This window comes from Ambystoma mexicanum, chromosome 7p, assembly GCF_040938575.1.
Source record: "Ambystoma mexicanum isolate Mex_15411 chromosome 7p, UKY_AmexF1_1, whole genome shotgun sequence".
NCBI lineage: Eukaryota > Metazoa > Chordata > Amphibia > Caudata > Ambystomatidae > Ambystoma > Ambystoma mexicanum.
Window position 1 is genome coordinate 195,206,799 of NC_090939.1, and position 18,976 is coordinate 195,225,774.

An 18,976-nucleotide genomic window follows, 5' to 3' on the forward strand; every position below is an offset into this window, starting at 1 on the left:
GCGGTACGCGTCTGCTGATGTCAGGCTCAGGGGCGGGGGATTTGATTTAGTGCCGCAAAAGCAGGTGAGCCAGGTCGATGGGGGGAAATGATAGGATTATCAGAAAATGGCGGCTGATTTCGAGTGCGTTAATGGAAGAAAAGTCGGGTAAGGTCCATAGGAAAGTTTTCTACGATCTACCGATTTATGCTTAAAAACACATGGCCGAACCGTAGGGACAATAAAAAAAAAGTCCCGGAACTATCCTTTAAAAACAGAGTTTGAGAATGTTGCCCCAATTTCGGAATGATATTTGCAATATTGACTAGCCATGATTTGAGTCAAAATTTAAAGTTCCCAATTTAACAAAGACATAGGCTGATAATGCTGACATCTAAGCCCATCCTTTCCTTCCTTTGGAATCACCAATATCAGGGATTGTTCCATTGAGGGTAGCGGAACCTTATTGACAAGCATCTTTATTTTATACTGCACAGAGAACTGGCAACAAGTAGGAGCCCGATTTCACATAGAATCTGCCGGGCAATCAGTCAGGTCTCAGTGAATCCCTGACCATCAGCCCATTTAACACCTTCTAAATCTCCCTTTCTGTAGTGCTCATATATTGCTTCTGTGACCAGGCTTTATCCGCCTCATGCAATGATCTCTAGAAATCTAGACAACCTCTCCGAAATATCTAAGGTTAATTTTCAGTATCCTGCCTGTGCCATCTTCCAGAGGCAGCACCGCCCTGGACACTGCAATCTTCTATTAGCCTTGTCATACTCCCTGTGCCCCCAAAGGTAAAGTACTACTTACCTTTAATTAATACATTATCAGCCTGTTTCATCACAAGTTCACCTGAACCTTCTTTCTCTTGTGCATAGTTCTCTCTCTAGCTCCCCCCATCTTCTCCTTAATCTTATCTTATTTCACAGCAGTCCCTATACTTCTCAATTACCCCTGTTATTTAGGGGTTCAGAGCATCACAAGTCAATCCTTGTGGGTCTAGAGAGTTAACATTCTCATCCTAAAACCAGTGAATATCTATGTCCAAACTATCAGCAACGTGCTCATGTTCAATATATTCGAGTGAAACCCTCCCCAAAACAATCCCAGAAAGATATATCACGTATGCACACCGCTGCACCCCATTCATTAGGTCCCTGGAGACCTGTACATAATTTGCTATAGAAAAGCTTGAATGAACCTACAGGAAGGTGCAGTTCCTGGTCCCTAGGCAGGGAGAAGTGCCCCAATCCAACGTGTCCAAAGCTTTCCTGAATTCCCTGTTGTATCTTCGTTCTGCAGGTGCCCATAATTCATCAATATATGCAGCTCCAGCCAAATGGTCACATTAAAATCACTCCTAAAATCAGGGTTTGACCAACCAGAAATTAGTGGGCTCTTGCAAGGACACTGAAATAATCATTTTGTTAGATGTTTAGGGATAGATATTTGCAATCGTACAGGCCAAACCCTCCATCTTGATCTCAAACCACACATATATGTGGCCCCTTAACTTCTCCAATGCTTCACACTGTAGCCTTCCCTTCTGTAGAGGACAACACCTCGTCATTGTGAAGGGAACCTGCTTGGAAAGTCCTGGTCAATGAACCCCTTCCTGATCATTGCTAGATCTCTTGCAAACTAATATGTTCCCTGCAATAGAACAATGTCCCCCTACAAGGTCCCCTTTACTTCTCCTTAACAATACCAGGCATTTTCATTTTCACTTAGGAGTCCCTTCACATTTCAACTTTCTACCTTAATCATCTTGCTTGCAGATCTCTAGTTCTCTGCCAATGACCCAGACAACAAGACTGTACATCCATTCAGTGCAAGCTCTGCCAATCACAAATCTCAGAAAAGAAGCTAGCCACCCAGACAACAAGACTGTACATCCATTCAGTGCAAGCTCTGTCAATCACAACGCTCAGAAAAGAAGCTAGCCACCCAGATAACAAGACTGTACATCCATTCAGTGCAAGCTCTGCCAATCACAAATCTCAGAAAAGAAGCTAGCCACCCAGACAACAAGACTGTACATCCATTCAGTGCAAGCTCTGTCAATCACAAATCTCAGAAAAGAAGCTAGCCACCCAGACAACAAGACTGTACATCCATTCAGTGCAGGCTCTGTCAATCACAACTCTCAGAAAAGAAGCTAGCCACCCAGTCAACAAGACTGTACATCCATTCAGTGCAGGCTCTGTCAATCACAAATCTCAGAAAAGAAGCTAGCCACCCAGACAACAAGACTGCACATCCATTCAGGGCAAGCTCTGTCCTGTCAATCTCAGAAAAGAAGCAGTGCAGGCTGTGTCCTTGAACACAGTATTTAGTGCCTGTTTCCCACATAATTACCCTCTATCTACAGAATCCTGCACCATATGAACATCAAGCCGTCGCTCCCCACCCCCTGCCCTCATTACAATATACATTTACCCTCCAGCAGCATATTACAAATCCACAACCATATTAGAGTGTGGCCTGGCAAAGATCTAACCTTGAGGGGAAAGGTTATAGGGGAAGGCAGGCTCAACATATTTTGGGAGCAGGATATCTCTATGGGGGGCACTTTTCCCATGGCTGCCAAAAGGCAAATCATCAGGGACAGATGCACCCATGCACTTTCACCCCTTGCATCCTCGCATGCACACAGGGGCTAACATACATCGCCTTCCTCTATCTCTGCCACAGCACACCTCACTATACTACTGTTATTCCAGTAATCCGTTGAGTAAGAGATTATCTCACCAATGTATACAGCACTGTTGTCCCATCCCCCAGGAGCCTACAGATAACCCACTAGAGTCAATGAATCAGTCAATTGCTCTGTTACACTTTGTTGTCTTTGTCTAAATGTGTGTACCCTGATGCCTGTGGGCTTTGGTGCAACATAAATAAATAAATAAATAACCTCCAGGAATCCATGTATATACTTAAACCCGCAAAGTGTAATCGCCAACCAGTTACAGCCATCTTGTCAAGGGAAGTAATAGAGTGATCCCAGCAAGGAACCTTGCAAGCAGTATATAACATTGGCAACCTGTGTGTATACCGACAATATGTGTAGTACACTATAGTACTCAGAAGCCAGTCACAGTGAGAGTCTGCTCACAATGGTTGTGCAGGAAAGCAATAAAGTTTGCACTCCATTGAAAACCTAACACATTTTATCCATGATGGTTCCTCTTTCTGAATAGAATCAGACCGAGCTCGGCCCACTTCAAATGCAAAACATTTCTCCTGCCGCTCCATCCTGGCAGCACCCGCAGGGTCCAGGAGGCCACTGGTTCCCTGTAAGAGGGATTCCAAATATCTTGCTTAATGTCAGGCGGTCCCCGTAGGGTCTATCGGCAATGCACCCCCTTCAAGATCCCACATGGAGAAACCTCGGCTCCAAGATGTATTGAGTAGCGCCCATGTTCCATGCCGCATCAGCACATACGGGTTGTAAGAGGGAGGAAGGACCATCACAGGGTGAACTGTCGACTGGGCCACATGGCCATCTTGTGATAATGAAACTATATGGCCATAAACAATTCAAGGAATAAAGTCAAACGTTAAGACTCCCCAAAATATGTGAAAAAAAAATCTAAACCAGATTTCAAAGGTCTACGTGTTCAGAGGTTCCGCTCAAAGAAAACCACATGTAAAGGCAACATTCGAGTCGAGCCTAATGCATAGCTCAGGGGCAACGGGGTTGTCTTGGAAACAAGAGAATGCAGTGCAACACAGGGTTGAATCCAAATCCTACACGTAGAAAACACTCCTTGGTATTAGGCACATTATAAAAGAACAATTATAATCTCATTGTTTTTAATAAAGTCGAAAGCCTTGCTTGAATCAGAATAACCACACACTGTGGCTTCTGTTTTGATCTTGAAAGTAGCAGGGTGTAAAATAAAGTACCCCAGGTGTTTCTCTCTTGCAGCTTTTATTGATGGAGGCTTCTCCCTGACTATAACCACAAAAGATGATGGGCGGAAGGTTTTAAATGAATGTGAACCACTGGCACTGCTCTGGGCAACCTTCCAAAGCACAGTTTTATAGCCCGTCTGAGCCATTGCAAAAGGGGTCCAGCCATATGCAAATAAGTCTGTTACTGCTACTAATGGTAGCAGCCCAGCCCGAACTGCTAGGCTAGGTCCCCTCTGCACAGAAACACAAGCAACCCAGACATGTTTCGCCCTTGTTGGGCTTCCTCAGTGAGGTGCAGCTTGGTTCACTAAGGCGCAGCAAGTAAGGGACCCACGTCTGGGCATACCCTCCCTCACATAGTGAGACAAAATATAACCACAAAAGTGATGGGTGGAAGGTTTTGAATGAATCTGAACCACTGGCATTGCTCTGGGCAACCTTCCACACCACAGTTTTATAGCCCGTCTGAGCCATTGCAAAAGGGGTCCAGCCATATGCAAATAAGTCTGTTACTGCTACTAATGGTAGCAGCCCAGCCCGAACTGCTAGGCTAGGTCCCCTCTGCACAGAAACACAAGCAACTCCAGACATGTTTCGGCCTTGTTGGGCTTCCTCAGTGAGGTGCAGCTTGGTTCACTAAGGCGCAGCAAGCAAGGGACCCACGTCTCGGCATACCCTCCCTCACATAGTGAGACAAAATATAACCACAAAAGTGATGGGTGGAAGGATTTGAATGAATCTGAACCACTGGCATTGCTCTGGGCAACCTTCGACACCACAGTTTTTTTAGCCTGTCTGCGCCATTGCAAAAGGGGTCCAGCCTGTAGGGTATTTTGTGGAGATTTGGGGCCTGATGGTATTTTCTTACCGCCGAAATATAACTTAGCAACAATCACTCCTTGTATTCAGATTGGGCCATGTACAACAATAATACAGTGAACATGCATTATTTCAGCACCCAGGCATGCATATTTGGTATGCGTGGGTGGTAGGCGTGGTTGGTGGTATTTTGGTGAGCATAATTCCCTTGTTTTATTTGTGGCCCCAATGTCCAGAATCCCTTATCTTTGCTTAGATTTTTCGTGTAATCACTAGAGAGACCTCAGACCTACATTTTAGGAATACCACATTTTTCAGTGTTAGTGTTAGTGTGCCACCATGGGCGATCTCACTGACTTATTTACGACAGAGAGCTATATATGGTAATCTTGTGGTCATTTCCACTACCTTATATACGGTAGGGAGCTATGTTCAGAGAGTCTCTCTTCCCGTTGGCTCATGTACCTCCAACGAGCTATGCTACAGTCACTCACAACTGTTCATACTGAATCTGACATGCACACATCTGTCTTAAAATGACCATTGCACTGTTTAAAATCTCCCCACATCATCAGCATTGTAATGGTAAATAGTAAATACACCACCCGTCTGTTTTCAAATATTTTTCTGTATTATAAAAGTTGCAATTAAACACGATCTCATTCTTTACAGAAATAAATAAAATGGTACAGTAAAAGCATTGTCTATGACACACTGCAAAGAGAGTGGCGGAGAACAGAACTCAAATTGCAACATTAGCATTTGATTAAGGCATGCACAGGAATCCTACACTGACTGCATATTATCGTACACACTCAGCTCCCACACTTCTGTAATTACCTTATCTTTTTAGTTGTTCTCTTTGGCTGTTCTCTTTCTGAATGTGGCTCCCTTGAAGATTAACTCCAGTAAAAAGGAACGCTTGCCTTCTCAAACCGGGGTCATTGCCTGGAATTCTCAGCTTTTGCAGATAGGAATGCCTCAGCCAGTGGAAAGGTCCTTCTTTCAGCTCTCCCCAATCTTGACTGCCCTTCTCCTTTCTCAAAAACCCCCCAGCAAAAGCCTGATCACTCCCTCTAGCATGATACTTGCTATGACGCTGCTCCAATCAGAATTAATCACGCCATCTCCTCCTTCTCTACACAATGGCTCATTTTTATAGTAATACTTTGTAACCAACTGATTTCCTGTTCTTTCGAGCCCATTTGCTTCCTGTAGTTATGTGGACAGGGCAGCAGAGAGAACAGAAAAAAAAAATGGATGTGCGTTTAAAAGTTCACTTTCAGAATAGGCCTAATTCTGCAGTGGAGACACATTTTTATTAGTGGATTATGTTTCATTAGTCAGGTTAGTTATAAGTTATGTTAGTTATTATTTTCAAATGTGTCTCTCGCACCATAGGCATTTCAGGTGAAAAATAGTGTGCATTTTTGGGTGTGCACATGTGCTTTTAACTGTAAAAATAGATTTGCATCTTATATGTTAAAATCGTTTTTGACTGAATGGCCTGTCTTTCCTTGTTAATCTGGTAACACATATAGCAATGCACCGCACCCTTGTGGTGGTGCTGCAAAAAAAAATGTGCTACCTGTGCAGTAGTGCTGTACTCTGTGCTGTTTGCTACCTGTGTAGTAGTGCTGTACTCTGTGCTGTTTGCTACCTGTGCAGTAGTGCTGTACTCTGTGCTGTAACATGCCAAATATCCTTACATATACCCTCCTTTTGTTTTTAGAACTTGGCTACAATCCAAGCCAATTCCTAAAAACAACTTGTTCTCTCTTTTTTTCTTTTACAATATAGCAATCCAACAAAATGAATATTCATGTGCATCAATGAAAAATTTGCAATCAACACAGTATTCATCTGAGTTCATTAGTTTACAAAATATTCCACATTTGCCTTCTCAGTTGAAGTGGCATTACTTTAAGTTTAGATTTTCCAAGTCAATTAAAAACAAAGAAATAAAACAACTAACTAAAACAAATAATTAATATAACAAATTAAAATAAATAATTAAAATAATAAATACGTGGAACTCCATATGTCAGTATTCTTGTCCGCTTCTGATATGTCCCGACCAGCGATGTTATTCGGTTCATTCGAGTACACTTCCATCTTGGCAATCTTAGATCCATAGGAGTCATCCTTTTTAGCATTCTGGTTATCTTGTCTTCACCTCCACCTGGAGGCAGGCATCTTTTGGTCTTCATCCAGGGGACTCCAGGACTCCATCGTCTCTCCCGTGGGCTCTGATCTCGGAACCTCCGACCAAATAATGTTAATTGTCTAAATCAAAATAGAAAATAAACAAATTAAGTACATAGCATAATACTAACTTCATCCTTTTGCCAAAAATAAAACATGCTTGGTAAAAATATTTCATTTTTTTTTTTTTTTTTTCTGAAATTAAACACAAGTTAAAAGAAAACAAGTAGATATTCAATATTTAACACACTTTCTCTCTGCACACCAACCATGAGCTTCCATTATATGTGCATTTATTTATTTATTTATTTATTTATTTATATTATATATTTTTACATATACTACAGTGTTTATGTACCATCATAACAATCAACTTTTTTTAACTTCTTTGTCACTGCCTCCTGATTACACCCATTTATTTTCTCTTTTTGTGTTCAAGGGACTTTATCTGTTTCTACATGCTCAAGCTGCCTGATCTCATGTCTGGGATGGCATGGTTTGATTTGATTTACATGGACAAACTGCTCTATTGCTGTTTCACCTTCATTTTTCAAAATTTTATAAACCACAGGAGAGACCTTATACACCACCCGTCTGTTTTCAAATATTTTTCTGTATTATAAAAGTTGCAATTAAACACGATCTCATTCTTTACAGAAATAAATACAATGGTACAGTAAAAGCATTGTCTATGACACACTGCAAAGAGAGTGGCGGAGAACAGAACTCAAATTGCAACATTAGCATTTGATTAAGGCATGCACAGGAATCCTACACTGACTGCATATTATCGTACACACTCAGCTCCCACACTTCTGTAATTACCTTATCTTTTTAGTTGTTCTCTTTGGCTGTTCTCTTTCTGAATGTGGCTCCCTTGAAGATTAACTCCAGTAAAAAGGAACGCTTGCCTTCTCAAACCGGGGTCATTGCCTGGAATTCTCAGCTTTTGCAGATAGGAATGCCTCAGCCAGTGGAAAGGTCCTTCTTTCAGCTCTCCCCAATCTTGACTGCCCTTCTCCTTTCTCAAAAACCCCCCAGCAAAAGCCTGATCACTCCCTCTAGCATGATACTTGCTATGACGCTGCTCCAATCAGAATTAATCACGCCATCTCCTCCTTCTCTACACAATGGCTCATTTTTATAGTAATATTTTGTAACCAACTGATTTCCTGTTCTTTCGAGCCCATTTGCTTCCTGTAGTTATGTGGACAGGGCAGCAGAGAGAACAGAAAAAAAAAATGGATGTGCGTTTAAAAGTTCACTTTCAGAATAGGCCTAATTCTGCAGTGGAGATACATTTTTATTAGTGGATTATGTTTCATTAGTCAGGTTAGTTATAAGTTATGTTAGTTATTATTTTCAAATGTGTCTCTCGCACCATAGGCATTTCAGGTGAAAAATAGTGTGCATTTTTGGGTGTGCACATGTGCTTTTAACTGTAAAAATAGATTTGCATCTTATATGTTAAAATCGTTTTTGACTGAATGGCCTGTCTTTCCTTGTTAATCTGGTAACACATATAGCAATGCACCGCACCCTTGTGGTGGTGCTGCAAAAAAAAATTTGCTACCTGTGCAGTAGTGCTGTACTCTGTGCTGTTTGCTACCTGTGTAGTAGTGCTGTACTCTGTGCTGTTTGCTACCTGTGCAGTAGTGCTGTACTCTGTGCTGTAACATGCCAAATATCCTTACAAGCCATATGCAAACCAGTCAGTTATTGCTACCAAAAGTACCAGTGGTCCAGATTCATTCAAAACCTTCAAACCATCACTTTTTTGATTACGGCTTCTCCCTGACTCCAAAGCCTTTACTTAAAACATTAAAACACGTGATCCTATTACTCTGCCTGCAGATCACTTATCATTTGCAGCCTTCCTGTTCATGTATGCCTCCTGAACATACAGTGATAACACTACAATGATGTAGGTCTATGTCAGACAGAGGACGTCGAGCAAGTGATCTATGGTCTCTTTCCAAGGTAAGGGTAGCTTCTGGTGGCAAGTTTAGTACATCAGGAAGAACAGACATCAGAAAGTCCAAGGGGCTCCCACCCCTGACAATCATCTGAGTAGCCTCATGGCTACATTCCAATGACCTCCAAGACTAACCATGTACCAATCCACACCTACCACCCTGACTGTACATATGTATATTATTCAGCCGATTTATCATGTGATGTAATGCGTATGTTTATACTGTGACTGCAACTAAGTTTTTAAGCAATCTTGTTTTCCTATTCCCTGTAGCACCCTGTTACCTTTGGGTTTGGCGCGCCATACAAAATCAATAAACAAACGCCACAGCTTGCGTCTCATCAGATAGCTGTCTTGCTCAAAAGCCCTCTGTTGGGCTTGGTGATGTCTTATGTAAGCTGACTCACCAGTATCTCTAATCCTGTTTGTTGTTCCTCGCTCTTCACTAGCCTCTGTTCCAGTTTCCCAGTTTTAATCATAGCCCCCATGTTGGGCCTTTTCAAGCCTATCCATTGAGTCCTTAATCAATCTCATGACTTGTGTAAGTTGCGTGGCCATCACAGAAAGCTTGTCCTCTCTGCCCGCCTCAGCCATGGGACTTGCAGCCTTTTGATTGCATGCTTTGTCTTTCATCATTGTTGGCTGGACAGGCCTTCTGAGGGCTTGTGCCTCCGCTGGGCATTTCTCTACTTGGAAGGAGACATTTAAGCGAGAGAAGAAGAGCCAGGAAGAGGGAGCCCCTCAGCTCAGTGGGGCCATCCAAGCTGATCATCAGTTCTGGAGTCCAAGAAGATTATCCACCATCAGGCAATGCGTGTTCTGCCATGTTTCCTGTTACACCCTCAGAAGGACTTGTGCACCCACTCCTCTGGAAAACAACACAACTAATCGGCGAATGAGCAAGCATGCTTCCACCTGGAAGCTTATGACTTAGGTGGACAGCTCATGCATTGCAAACTTGCCTATGGAATAATATGATATGATAGGTTATTTATAATGCGCTTAATACCCAGAGGTTTCTAAGCGCGGACCCGGGAATCGAACCTGTGTTGCTCCATGTCGGATTGCTTCCAAGGCGAGCATGTTGCCCCTAAGCTATCCTCCCGAATGTGGCCACACTGCACAAGTTCGAATCCTGGGAGGGCCAGCTCAGCCCCTCATCATTCTGAGTTCACTACACTATGCTCCAATACATTGGGTGATCATAACTGCTATTATTACATGCCTTGGAAGCGGGAAGAGTCTGGCCTGAAGCTCTATACATAAAAACCCCACATTATTATTGTTAACAAAAAAAAATCCTCGGTTGTAAAAAGTGACGGAAATCAGAGGTATTCCTCACACTTTCAAAGTTTCAGTCAAAATGATGCAGGATTGAACAGGTTTTCTCTGGGGAATTTTGTGCAAGGAGGAGTGTGTTGACCCAAGGGTGATCTACTCCACAAATCGCAATTAGTGTACTGACTACCTGGAATTCATGAACTGAAATAAATGTTAAACACCACCCGCTTTGGCGTATGGAACCCTGAAGGTTGCAGCTTTTGGCATTCAATAGCCAGCTGCAAAGACATGTTGTTGACCATTCGGAAACAGCTGAAAGGTCACATATTGGTTAACAACATATTGACCTTATAAAAAGTGAAATGTTTCACTATTTGTAAATTTATGTTGATAGCATGATTGCAAAGGTTTGGTGGCCTGGGCCACATCAGGATCGTTGCTGTGTTTTCCATTTGTTCGCAAAATGTACTGGTGGTGTTCCGTAATTGGACCATGCCGTTGTAATGCTCCCTAAATTCGAGTGTACTTTGGTGGAAATTACCAGTGTAGTGTTGGATGGAATGATGTGCATTATACGGCTGTGTACACTTTGAACGCTCGGCCAACAATACAGTCATTGGATGACTTATGATCCGGTACAATGGCTCGGTCACATAAAACATGGCTTGATCGCAGAGCATGAAGACTTGGGGCTAGACGGGCTCGGTCACATAAAGCTCGGCTCGATCGCAGAACATGAAGACTTGTGGGTAGACGGGCTTGGTCACATAAAGCACGGCTCGATCGGGGAGCATGAAGACTTGGGGTAGACAGGCTTGGTCACATAAATCATGGCTCGATCGTGGAGCATGAAGACTTGGGGGTAGATGGGCTCGGTCACATAAAGCACAGCTCCATCGGGGAGCATGAAGACTTGGGGTAGATGGGCTTGTGTCACATAAAGCACGGCTCGATTGCAGAGTATGAAGACTTGGGGGTAGACGGCTCGGTCACATAAAGCATGGCTCGATTGCAGAGCATGAAGATTTGGGGGTAGACTGGCTTGCTCACATAAAGCACGGCTCGATCGGGGAGCATGAAGACTTCGGGTAGACAGGCTTGGTCACATAAATCATGGCTCGATCGTGGAGCATGAAGACTTGGGGGTAGATGGGCTCGGTCACATAAAGCACAGCTCCATCGGGAAGCATGAAGACTTGGGTTAGATGGGCTTGTGTCACATAAAGCACGGCTCGATTGCAGAGTATGAAGACTTGGGGGTAGACGGCTCGGTCACATAAAGCATGGCTCGATTGCGGAGCATGAAGATTTGGGGGTAGACTGGCTTGCTCACATAAAGCACGGCTCGATCGGGGAGCATGAAGACTTGGGGTAGATGGGCTCGTGTCACATAAAGCACGGCTCGATTGCGGAGTATGAAGACTTGGGGGTAGACGGCTCGGTCACATAAAGCATGGCTCGATTGAGGAGCATGAAGATTTGGGAGTAGACTGGCTCGGTCACATAAAGCACGGCTCGATCGGGGAGCATGAAGGCTTGGGATAAACTGTGTATGTCATACGTCATCACTAGAAAAAAACAAAAGCTTCCACACAATCGAATGGGACATTTGTACTCCTAGAACTAGTGTTATAGAGGGCATTGTTGAGTGTTGATTGTGAATAAACTGTACTAGACAGTAAATAGAGAGATCCTTGCACTAGGTCACGCTCCTGGGTTCTGTAAGAGCTACAACTTCTGACAGTGAGATCCACGAAAAATTGCAACGTCTTTGGGTTATGCCTGTGTAATTTATGCAAGATTTGCAAAAGGCGGATAGCCTGTGCATGGTTGGAACAATCATTTTCATAGGCAGTTGCCACACTGTTCGATACCGTAAATGCATGCCTGAGAGACCGAGGTGCAGCAAAGTGCTCAAATGGGAGGGATGTTGGACTCATATATGTCTGTGGTGTTCCACAATATCTGGCATAAATGCTCTTTTTGGACAATTGCTGCCAAACATTCGTGTATTTCGACATGTGTAATATGCCCGCAGGTTTTCAGGGAAATAGACAATTATTTTTAGGCGCCAGGTTGCCGTCATGTCTCCTCTGCTGGGATGTTTCAATATTTTATTTTAGTTCACTGATAATGTTGTGCACCTACTATAAGAACGCTGTTATGAGAATTTCTTGATGTAGTCAAAGTCACGCAAAAAAAATGTCACAAATGTAAATGTTTCCATTATGTCCAAATATGACACTGACTACTGCCCCATGTTTCTAAAGAGAATGTGAATATCCCCATCTGCTTTGCATCAGTTGACTTTGAATGTTGTACTTTAAGCATCAGGTGAAATGATTTTAATGTGAGCGACTATACTAGATTTTTTGTACTGTAATTTGTAGTGGTAATTTTATTCATATTTAGCACATTTATATATACAAATATTTACTTGAAAACGTTTCTGATGTGTACCTAAATGTTCAGTGAACGGTTAAAGGACATAGCATCGAGGCCTGCTCATGATGGAACCTTGTGTGACCTCGAGTGACCTCGGACACGTGGTCTCCCTGCAGAGTAGGCCTTGAAAACTCAAGTGTGTTTCTCCTTAATAGGGATCTAATGTCATGACACTGTTTCCAGGTACAATCCCTCCACTTATTAAGTCTGTTGTCCAAGGTGAGGACGGGCTGGCGACCAACGAGGGCCTCAAGATGCTGGTCACCATTTCCTGTATCTTGGTCGGGGCCTTGCTGCTCTTCGTGCTCCTGCTAATTCTACGCCGCCGAAGACGAGAGCAGCGGCTAAAGAGACTCCGGGGTAAGTGACTGAGGCGGGGGCATCACACCTTCCTACTTATCTGTTCTAAAGTCTGTGGTCAACATAATGGATTGAATTGGAAAACTTTAGAGTCAGGTCTCCTGAATCGCTTTTATCAGTTGCCAGTTTTCTTATTTTCAAGATCTAAAAAGTTCAGAATTATTTGTTTATATTTTATTATATCTGTGTTTTTTTGTACAACTCTAAGGCCAACCTCATTATGTAGCAGCAATTTTTCTTTCAAAATGCTGTATATTTTTGCAGTGACATCACGGCTGAAGATTATGATTTTAATAACTCTCTGCTAGGATAAGCAGCTGCATCATTTTCCTCTGCTTCCGCAGGTCCTCTGGTGGGGGTGTGGTCTGGTCCCTATCTGACTCTGAAGGGACCAGGCTCCAGTCGCAGTGGAAGTGGGAAAGATTAGCACATAAGGGGGAGAGCGAAGGAAGAGGAGAAAAGGAAAGTCTTGAGAGGTTTCTGGAATTTAAGATGATCCGGCTCAAGTCTGAGGACAATGAGGCTGTTCCAGAGGGAGGAACCCTCAGAGGAAAAAGAGATCTCCCTCCCACTCTCTGCTTGGGGAAACATTTGATCTGCAGAGAGTTGGAGCCATAGGACCGAAGGACTCTGGCAGGGAGGTATTTTGGGAGGGAAAGCTGAATGTAGAGAGGTCCCAGGACCCAGACAGCCTTATGGATGGTGCAGAGGGTCTTGAATTTGATCCTTGTGATCACCGGGAGCCAGTGGAGAGATTTTAGGGCTGGAGAGATGTGGTCCCTGGGCTTGAAGCCAGGATAAGTCTTTCAGTCCTTTTCTGGATTACTTCAAGGATACTAAGGGAGGACAGAGGCAGATTGAGGAAGAGACTGTTGCAGTAGTCCAGCCTAGATAGAACCAGGGTTCTGGAGGCGTTGAGCTTCTGGGGGAAGGTGAGGAAAGGCAGAATGCCCCTGAGGAGGTGCAGCTGAAAGTTGAACTTCTTGGCAAGGTACAACCCAACATACAACCCAACATATTCCATTCCAGAGACACTAGCCCAGTCATGCTTAAACTTTGCATTCTAGGTTTTGTGGTCCTGGGATCTATAATGGAGAAATACACAACTACAACTCCCAGAATGCAAAGTTGAACCAGGTCTGGACCAGCATCTCCCAAATGAAATGGGGAATGTTGTAATGTATGCCCCCTGCCACAGTAGGAGCCGTGCTATTGACACTTGAGCATAGATGCAGCTTCTGTGCTATTGGGGACTGCTGGTCCTTTCTTAGCGCAGGAGCTCCAGCTCTGACAAACCGTCACACACGCAACCCCTCCTTTCACAGGGATCCTCACTGGATGGGGGAAGGGGGTGGGGGTATGGGAGGATGGGATGTGCGGCAGGAGGCCATCAATCTATTTTTTTACTAGATGGGGTCTGGGCGGGCGCTCTACACAGCAATTAAGGTGTAGGAGTGAGACAGGGCACCAGGTATACATTTGTGTAGGGAGCGAAGATGGGTGGGTTACCAAAAGGGAAAAGCAATGAGGCCAAGTATATTTTTGTTCTTTTTTGCGGTGGTGAAAGAACAAGCTAAAACATGAGGGTGGTGTGGAAGGGTGGCAGCATGCAGGCATCTAGGTGCGGTAGGGGCAGGGTTCCAGGGATAGGTTTTCATGTTTTGGCTGGCTCTTTTTCATGTGTATGTCGTCACCTCATGCCTCCTCTCTCCTCTCCCTGCAATGCTAGTGCAGGGATGCTGGGGGTGGGGGCAGGCACAAGCAACATAAAATGGAATAAATGTCATATCATCAACTCCGAAGCATATTTCCCCTCGGTTTCCGCGTGACATCACAGTTAACGTGAGCGTCACTCTTGTCATCTATCAGATGTCACTCAGAACCCTTTGGTTGAATATATCCCCGTAGTTAAGAGCCAACCATATATAATTCTATGTCTGGTTGTTCAAAGCGATATGAGGGGGAAGGGGAAGGTGGGGCAGTAAGAGGCTGGATGTACATAGGAGCAGGGGTGCTTATATGAATCACGTGCCGACTTGCTTGAGACATAGATCTTTAGAGAGTGAGTTCCGGAGGGAAGAGCCCTGGTGAGGGAATGCTCTACCACCATGAAACCCTAACATGGGTGATCCTTCATCTCACAAATCAATTGTTTGATTACAATATAACTCCCCATACAACACTAAGGGGACCTCTTATGTTTAAGTGCAATAACTATTATTTGATGTTATCATGCATTTGCTTCCTTTCAATTTCCTCCAAATTGTACTGCCCTTCCTAAATGTTTACAAATACCAAACAGTGGTGGGAAGAGTTCACTCATCCACATTCTTCTATCAGAAATAATGTGCCCTTTCACAGAAGCAATTATGCAGAATTCTTATGAAAAAAGATATGCCTGAAAGCGTCGGATTAGACAATTGTTTGTGAAAGTTTTTCGTAAAAATGTGAATTTAGGTGTGGCTTTAGGTGTGCTGATGCCTTGAGGGGAAAATCATTTACTAGCTTTCTTCCTTCCTAAAACCGGTGTGCATCGGTCATTGTGCACCTTTTGGCATGCCTGCGTGCTTATATGTGCTTGAGTTCTTCAGTTTATTTTTCGTTACCTGTTCTTACAAAGCCATTAAAGATGAAGTGTACTGTCCAGGACCCTAGCAACAGCAGGGTAGGGATGCAATTAAGCCCGCTGTCAGGGCAGATCGGTCTGCACGTGCGAATAGCACCCTGGCACACAGGTAGTGAAGGCAGCAGTCCAATGGCCTGGATACATTAGTAAGAGGTGAGATTGATTAGAGAGTGGGCAATGCTTACATTCAATATTGATTGTCGAAATGGCTGAGCTTGACTCCTAGGGCCAACAAAATGTCACGAACCCCCAAACTTTCTGGGAATCATTTACTAGCACCGATCCGTTGTCGTATGTCAGAAGTAAGACTGACTACTCTGATATGGGGCCTCATTACGACCCAGGCGGTAAGTTACCGCCTGGGCCGTGACTTTACCACCATGGCGTAAACTACGTTTACGCCATGGTGGTTGGCGGACTTACCGCCCCATTCCGACCTTGGCGGGGCGGTAAGTCCCCAATCCCCATTTACCCTTCCCCATTCCCATTTTTGCCCCATAGGGCATAATGGGAGTGGGGAAGGCGTTAATTACGCCACCGTAAATTACGGTGGCGTAATTAACTCCATGGTCCCTTAGCGCCATGGATCTTAACGGCTGCAAAAAGCAGCCGTTAAGATCTCCATGGCGCTAAGGGACCTCGTACTCAGGCGGTAAGGGTCGGCGCTGTTTACGGCGCCGTAAACCCCTTACTTCCTGAGTTGTAATGAGGCCCATGGTCTTCATTCATTTCCCACATGTCGGCGTCCTTTCCGGAAATTGATTTCTGTGGTCCAGTCATAGGGCCTAGGACACCTTTTAGTTTTCCCGACCATGCTGCTGCTTTATTAATGACAAGGTCTATTTCTGTTTGTTGGGGCATATATGTCTTCGTTTCTAATTACTAGGGCTGAGCTTAGTCTTCTGAAGTGAACCAAGTAAAACAAGGTCTACAAAGCTCGCCTCAAAGAACTGAACATCTGGGGTGCTCTACCGTGTGCACTCAACCTCACCTAGCACCCCGTGCCCCTGGTAAGGTTCCTCGGGTGGGGGCATGCAGTCCGGTCTCCTCTTCACATCACCAATGCTCATGCAGTTGCTTAGCAACCTCTGGAAGCATCTTCAAGCACATTCTTACTAGACAACTGTTAACGTCTCTGCTCCATCATCTCTTGAGATCCTGCTTACCAAAAAAAAGAAATCAGATGATTTGGTCATTACTCAGGATGAACTCAGTGGCACCTTCACAACATCTGAGCATTCGGTCATTCAGCCCATAAATAGTCAGTGCACAATCTGAAGATGTTCATGCCCAATAACTTCACGGGCAGCAGTTTACAGGTCTGTGTAATGTTCATGCGATTACAATTCATTGGTGGTTGGCCTTCAGAAATGTTTGCTTTCAGCTCTCTGAAAGTATGGATATTCCCAATGAAACAGCAATTCTGAAATCTCTCCACGTTTTAGTTCCATGGATGACATTTCGTTTAACTGCATAACCAGTTCATTTCTAATTGATTACTATCGTGTTTTGTTTGCCTCGAAAACATTCCTGTATTCTGTGGCCAACTCTTCCAGCGCCATCTTCCCTTTCCTTCAGAAACTCATGTCTTTTAGTGGTCGCTGGCAAAGCGCCAGTTTGCTGCAGGGTAATGTGCATACTTTCCTCTATAAACTGGAGGCCTCTACTTTATTGACTGTTATTTCCTCACTTTCTGCCAAATACATCAGTCGTCTCCTTTTTATCACCCATTTGGGTCTTTTATTATCACTCTACAGCACCCTATTGTGTGATCAGCCAAACCCGAGTACAAACCTTCTCTGCCTCCCTCAAGCTAACTTGGACATACCATTGATCTGATGTGTTCCAGTGTCATGTTGTTCCATTGTATACTTATTATTATTTTTTTTAAATGTATTTATTCATTTGATTGGCGCCGTGAGCTCGCAAGCATCGGGTCACCAACATGAAGACACGCAGACAGAGAAACAGTACAAACAGGCAGATCACGGAACAACATTACTCATGTATAGAATGTCATGAGATAATTTAGCTGATTCCAAGGGGCATTATCTGAAGAGATGGGTCTTGAGTTTTTTCGGAAAAAAGGTTTATTTCTGTTCCAGCCTGATTTGTAGGGGAAGATTATTCCATTTAATGGCTGTTTTGGTGTGAAAGGCTTTGCCCAATCCGTTTGCTTTCTTAAACCTAGCTATCTCTATTTGGCCCTTTGAATCTGATCTGAGTGCTCGACATGGCACATAGGCGACCAGTTTCCTTTCAAGGTAGGCTGGGGCCTTCCCGTGAATGCATCTATGTGTCAGCGTCAAGGCCCTAAAAAGGATTCTATTCTCCACGGCTAACCAATGCAAGTTCCTCCTATCTTCACTGTCGTGCTACTTTTTTGTTTTCCATTTTATGATCCTTACCGCGCTATTCTGAATTATTTGGCACTTGGCAATGTGCCCCTTGTTTGCCCCTAACATGAGCGCATTGCCATAGTCCAATCTGGACAGTATGCTTGCTCTTGCAATTTAGTGACAATTCTATTGAAGATTATATTGCCCAATGACACTCTTTTACTTGTTTCCCGGTCTCATTGATTTCTTTTCTAGTAAAATGTCTAATGTTGTTAAAACCATTCGGCAATGGGTGGACAGAAAATATAGCGCTGTGGGTTTTGCTTCTCCTGATTGTACACGTTTCCTTCTCTGTGCCGCTTAAATAGAATTCAGGTTTCACAGCTTTCCATCATGGGACCCCATTCCTCGCTCTCACTGATAAGATAGCTCATCAAGTTCAATGCTGACTATGGAAAGCTGTGTTGGATCTATATGGGTGCTCATTTTGTGATCCTCCAGATGTTTTGGACCACAGCTCCCATGATCTTTCGCCACAGACTTTGGTGTCTGTCTGGGAAATGGGAGCTGGAGATCAGCAGATGTGGAGGGCCACATAGTGAGTAATCATAATTGCAGGTTTGATATGATCCAGAAGAGGCTTACTCATTCATTCATTCATTCTTCAATAGTCTATGTATTAAATACCATTAAAATGAGCAATAATAATAGCTATTATTACAGCACTTAGAAGCAGGAGGAGCTACGTATAAAGCTGTTCTTATCCTTTTGTTTTTATGACCTCATCACATGTTCTGAGCATATGACATACGACCCTTCTTTACCTTATGCACTTCTTTTTCCCTGATCCCACATATGTATTCATCCAAGCTTCTGCTCTTTATGCAGGTTGCTCTCCCCGTTGCTATTCTTCTTTCTCTGCCACTACATGTCTCTGCTCATCCTCTTCCACCTTCTACTATGGTCACTTTCTCGTGTTCCCATTGAATGTCCCCTCTTTTATTGCAGAATGGTGCCATT

General features: G+C 43.8%; 1 protein-coding gene across 3 annotated transcripts in view; it reads left to right on the top strand.

Moving 5' to 3' along the window:
* Positions 1 to 18,976, top strand: part of DSCAM (DS cell adhesion molecule) — a 1,793,910-nt gene that overhangs the window by 1,542,054 nt on the left and 232,880 nt on the right. For 2 of the 3 annotated variants that reach the window (XM_069636048.1, XM_069636050.1), the window contains exon 27: positions 12,815 to 12,991. In XM_069636048.1, coding sequence (XP_069492149.1) covers positions 12,815 to 12,991 — 177 coding nt within the window. The remainder of the gene's footprint in view (positions 1 to 12,814; positions 12,992 to 18,976) is intronic. The other variant, XM_069636049.1, reaches the window with a different exon arrangement.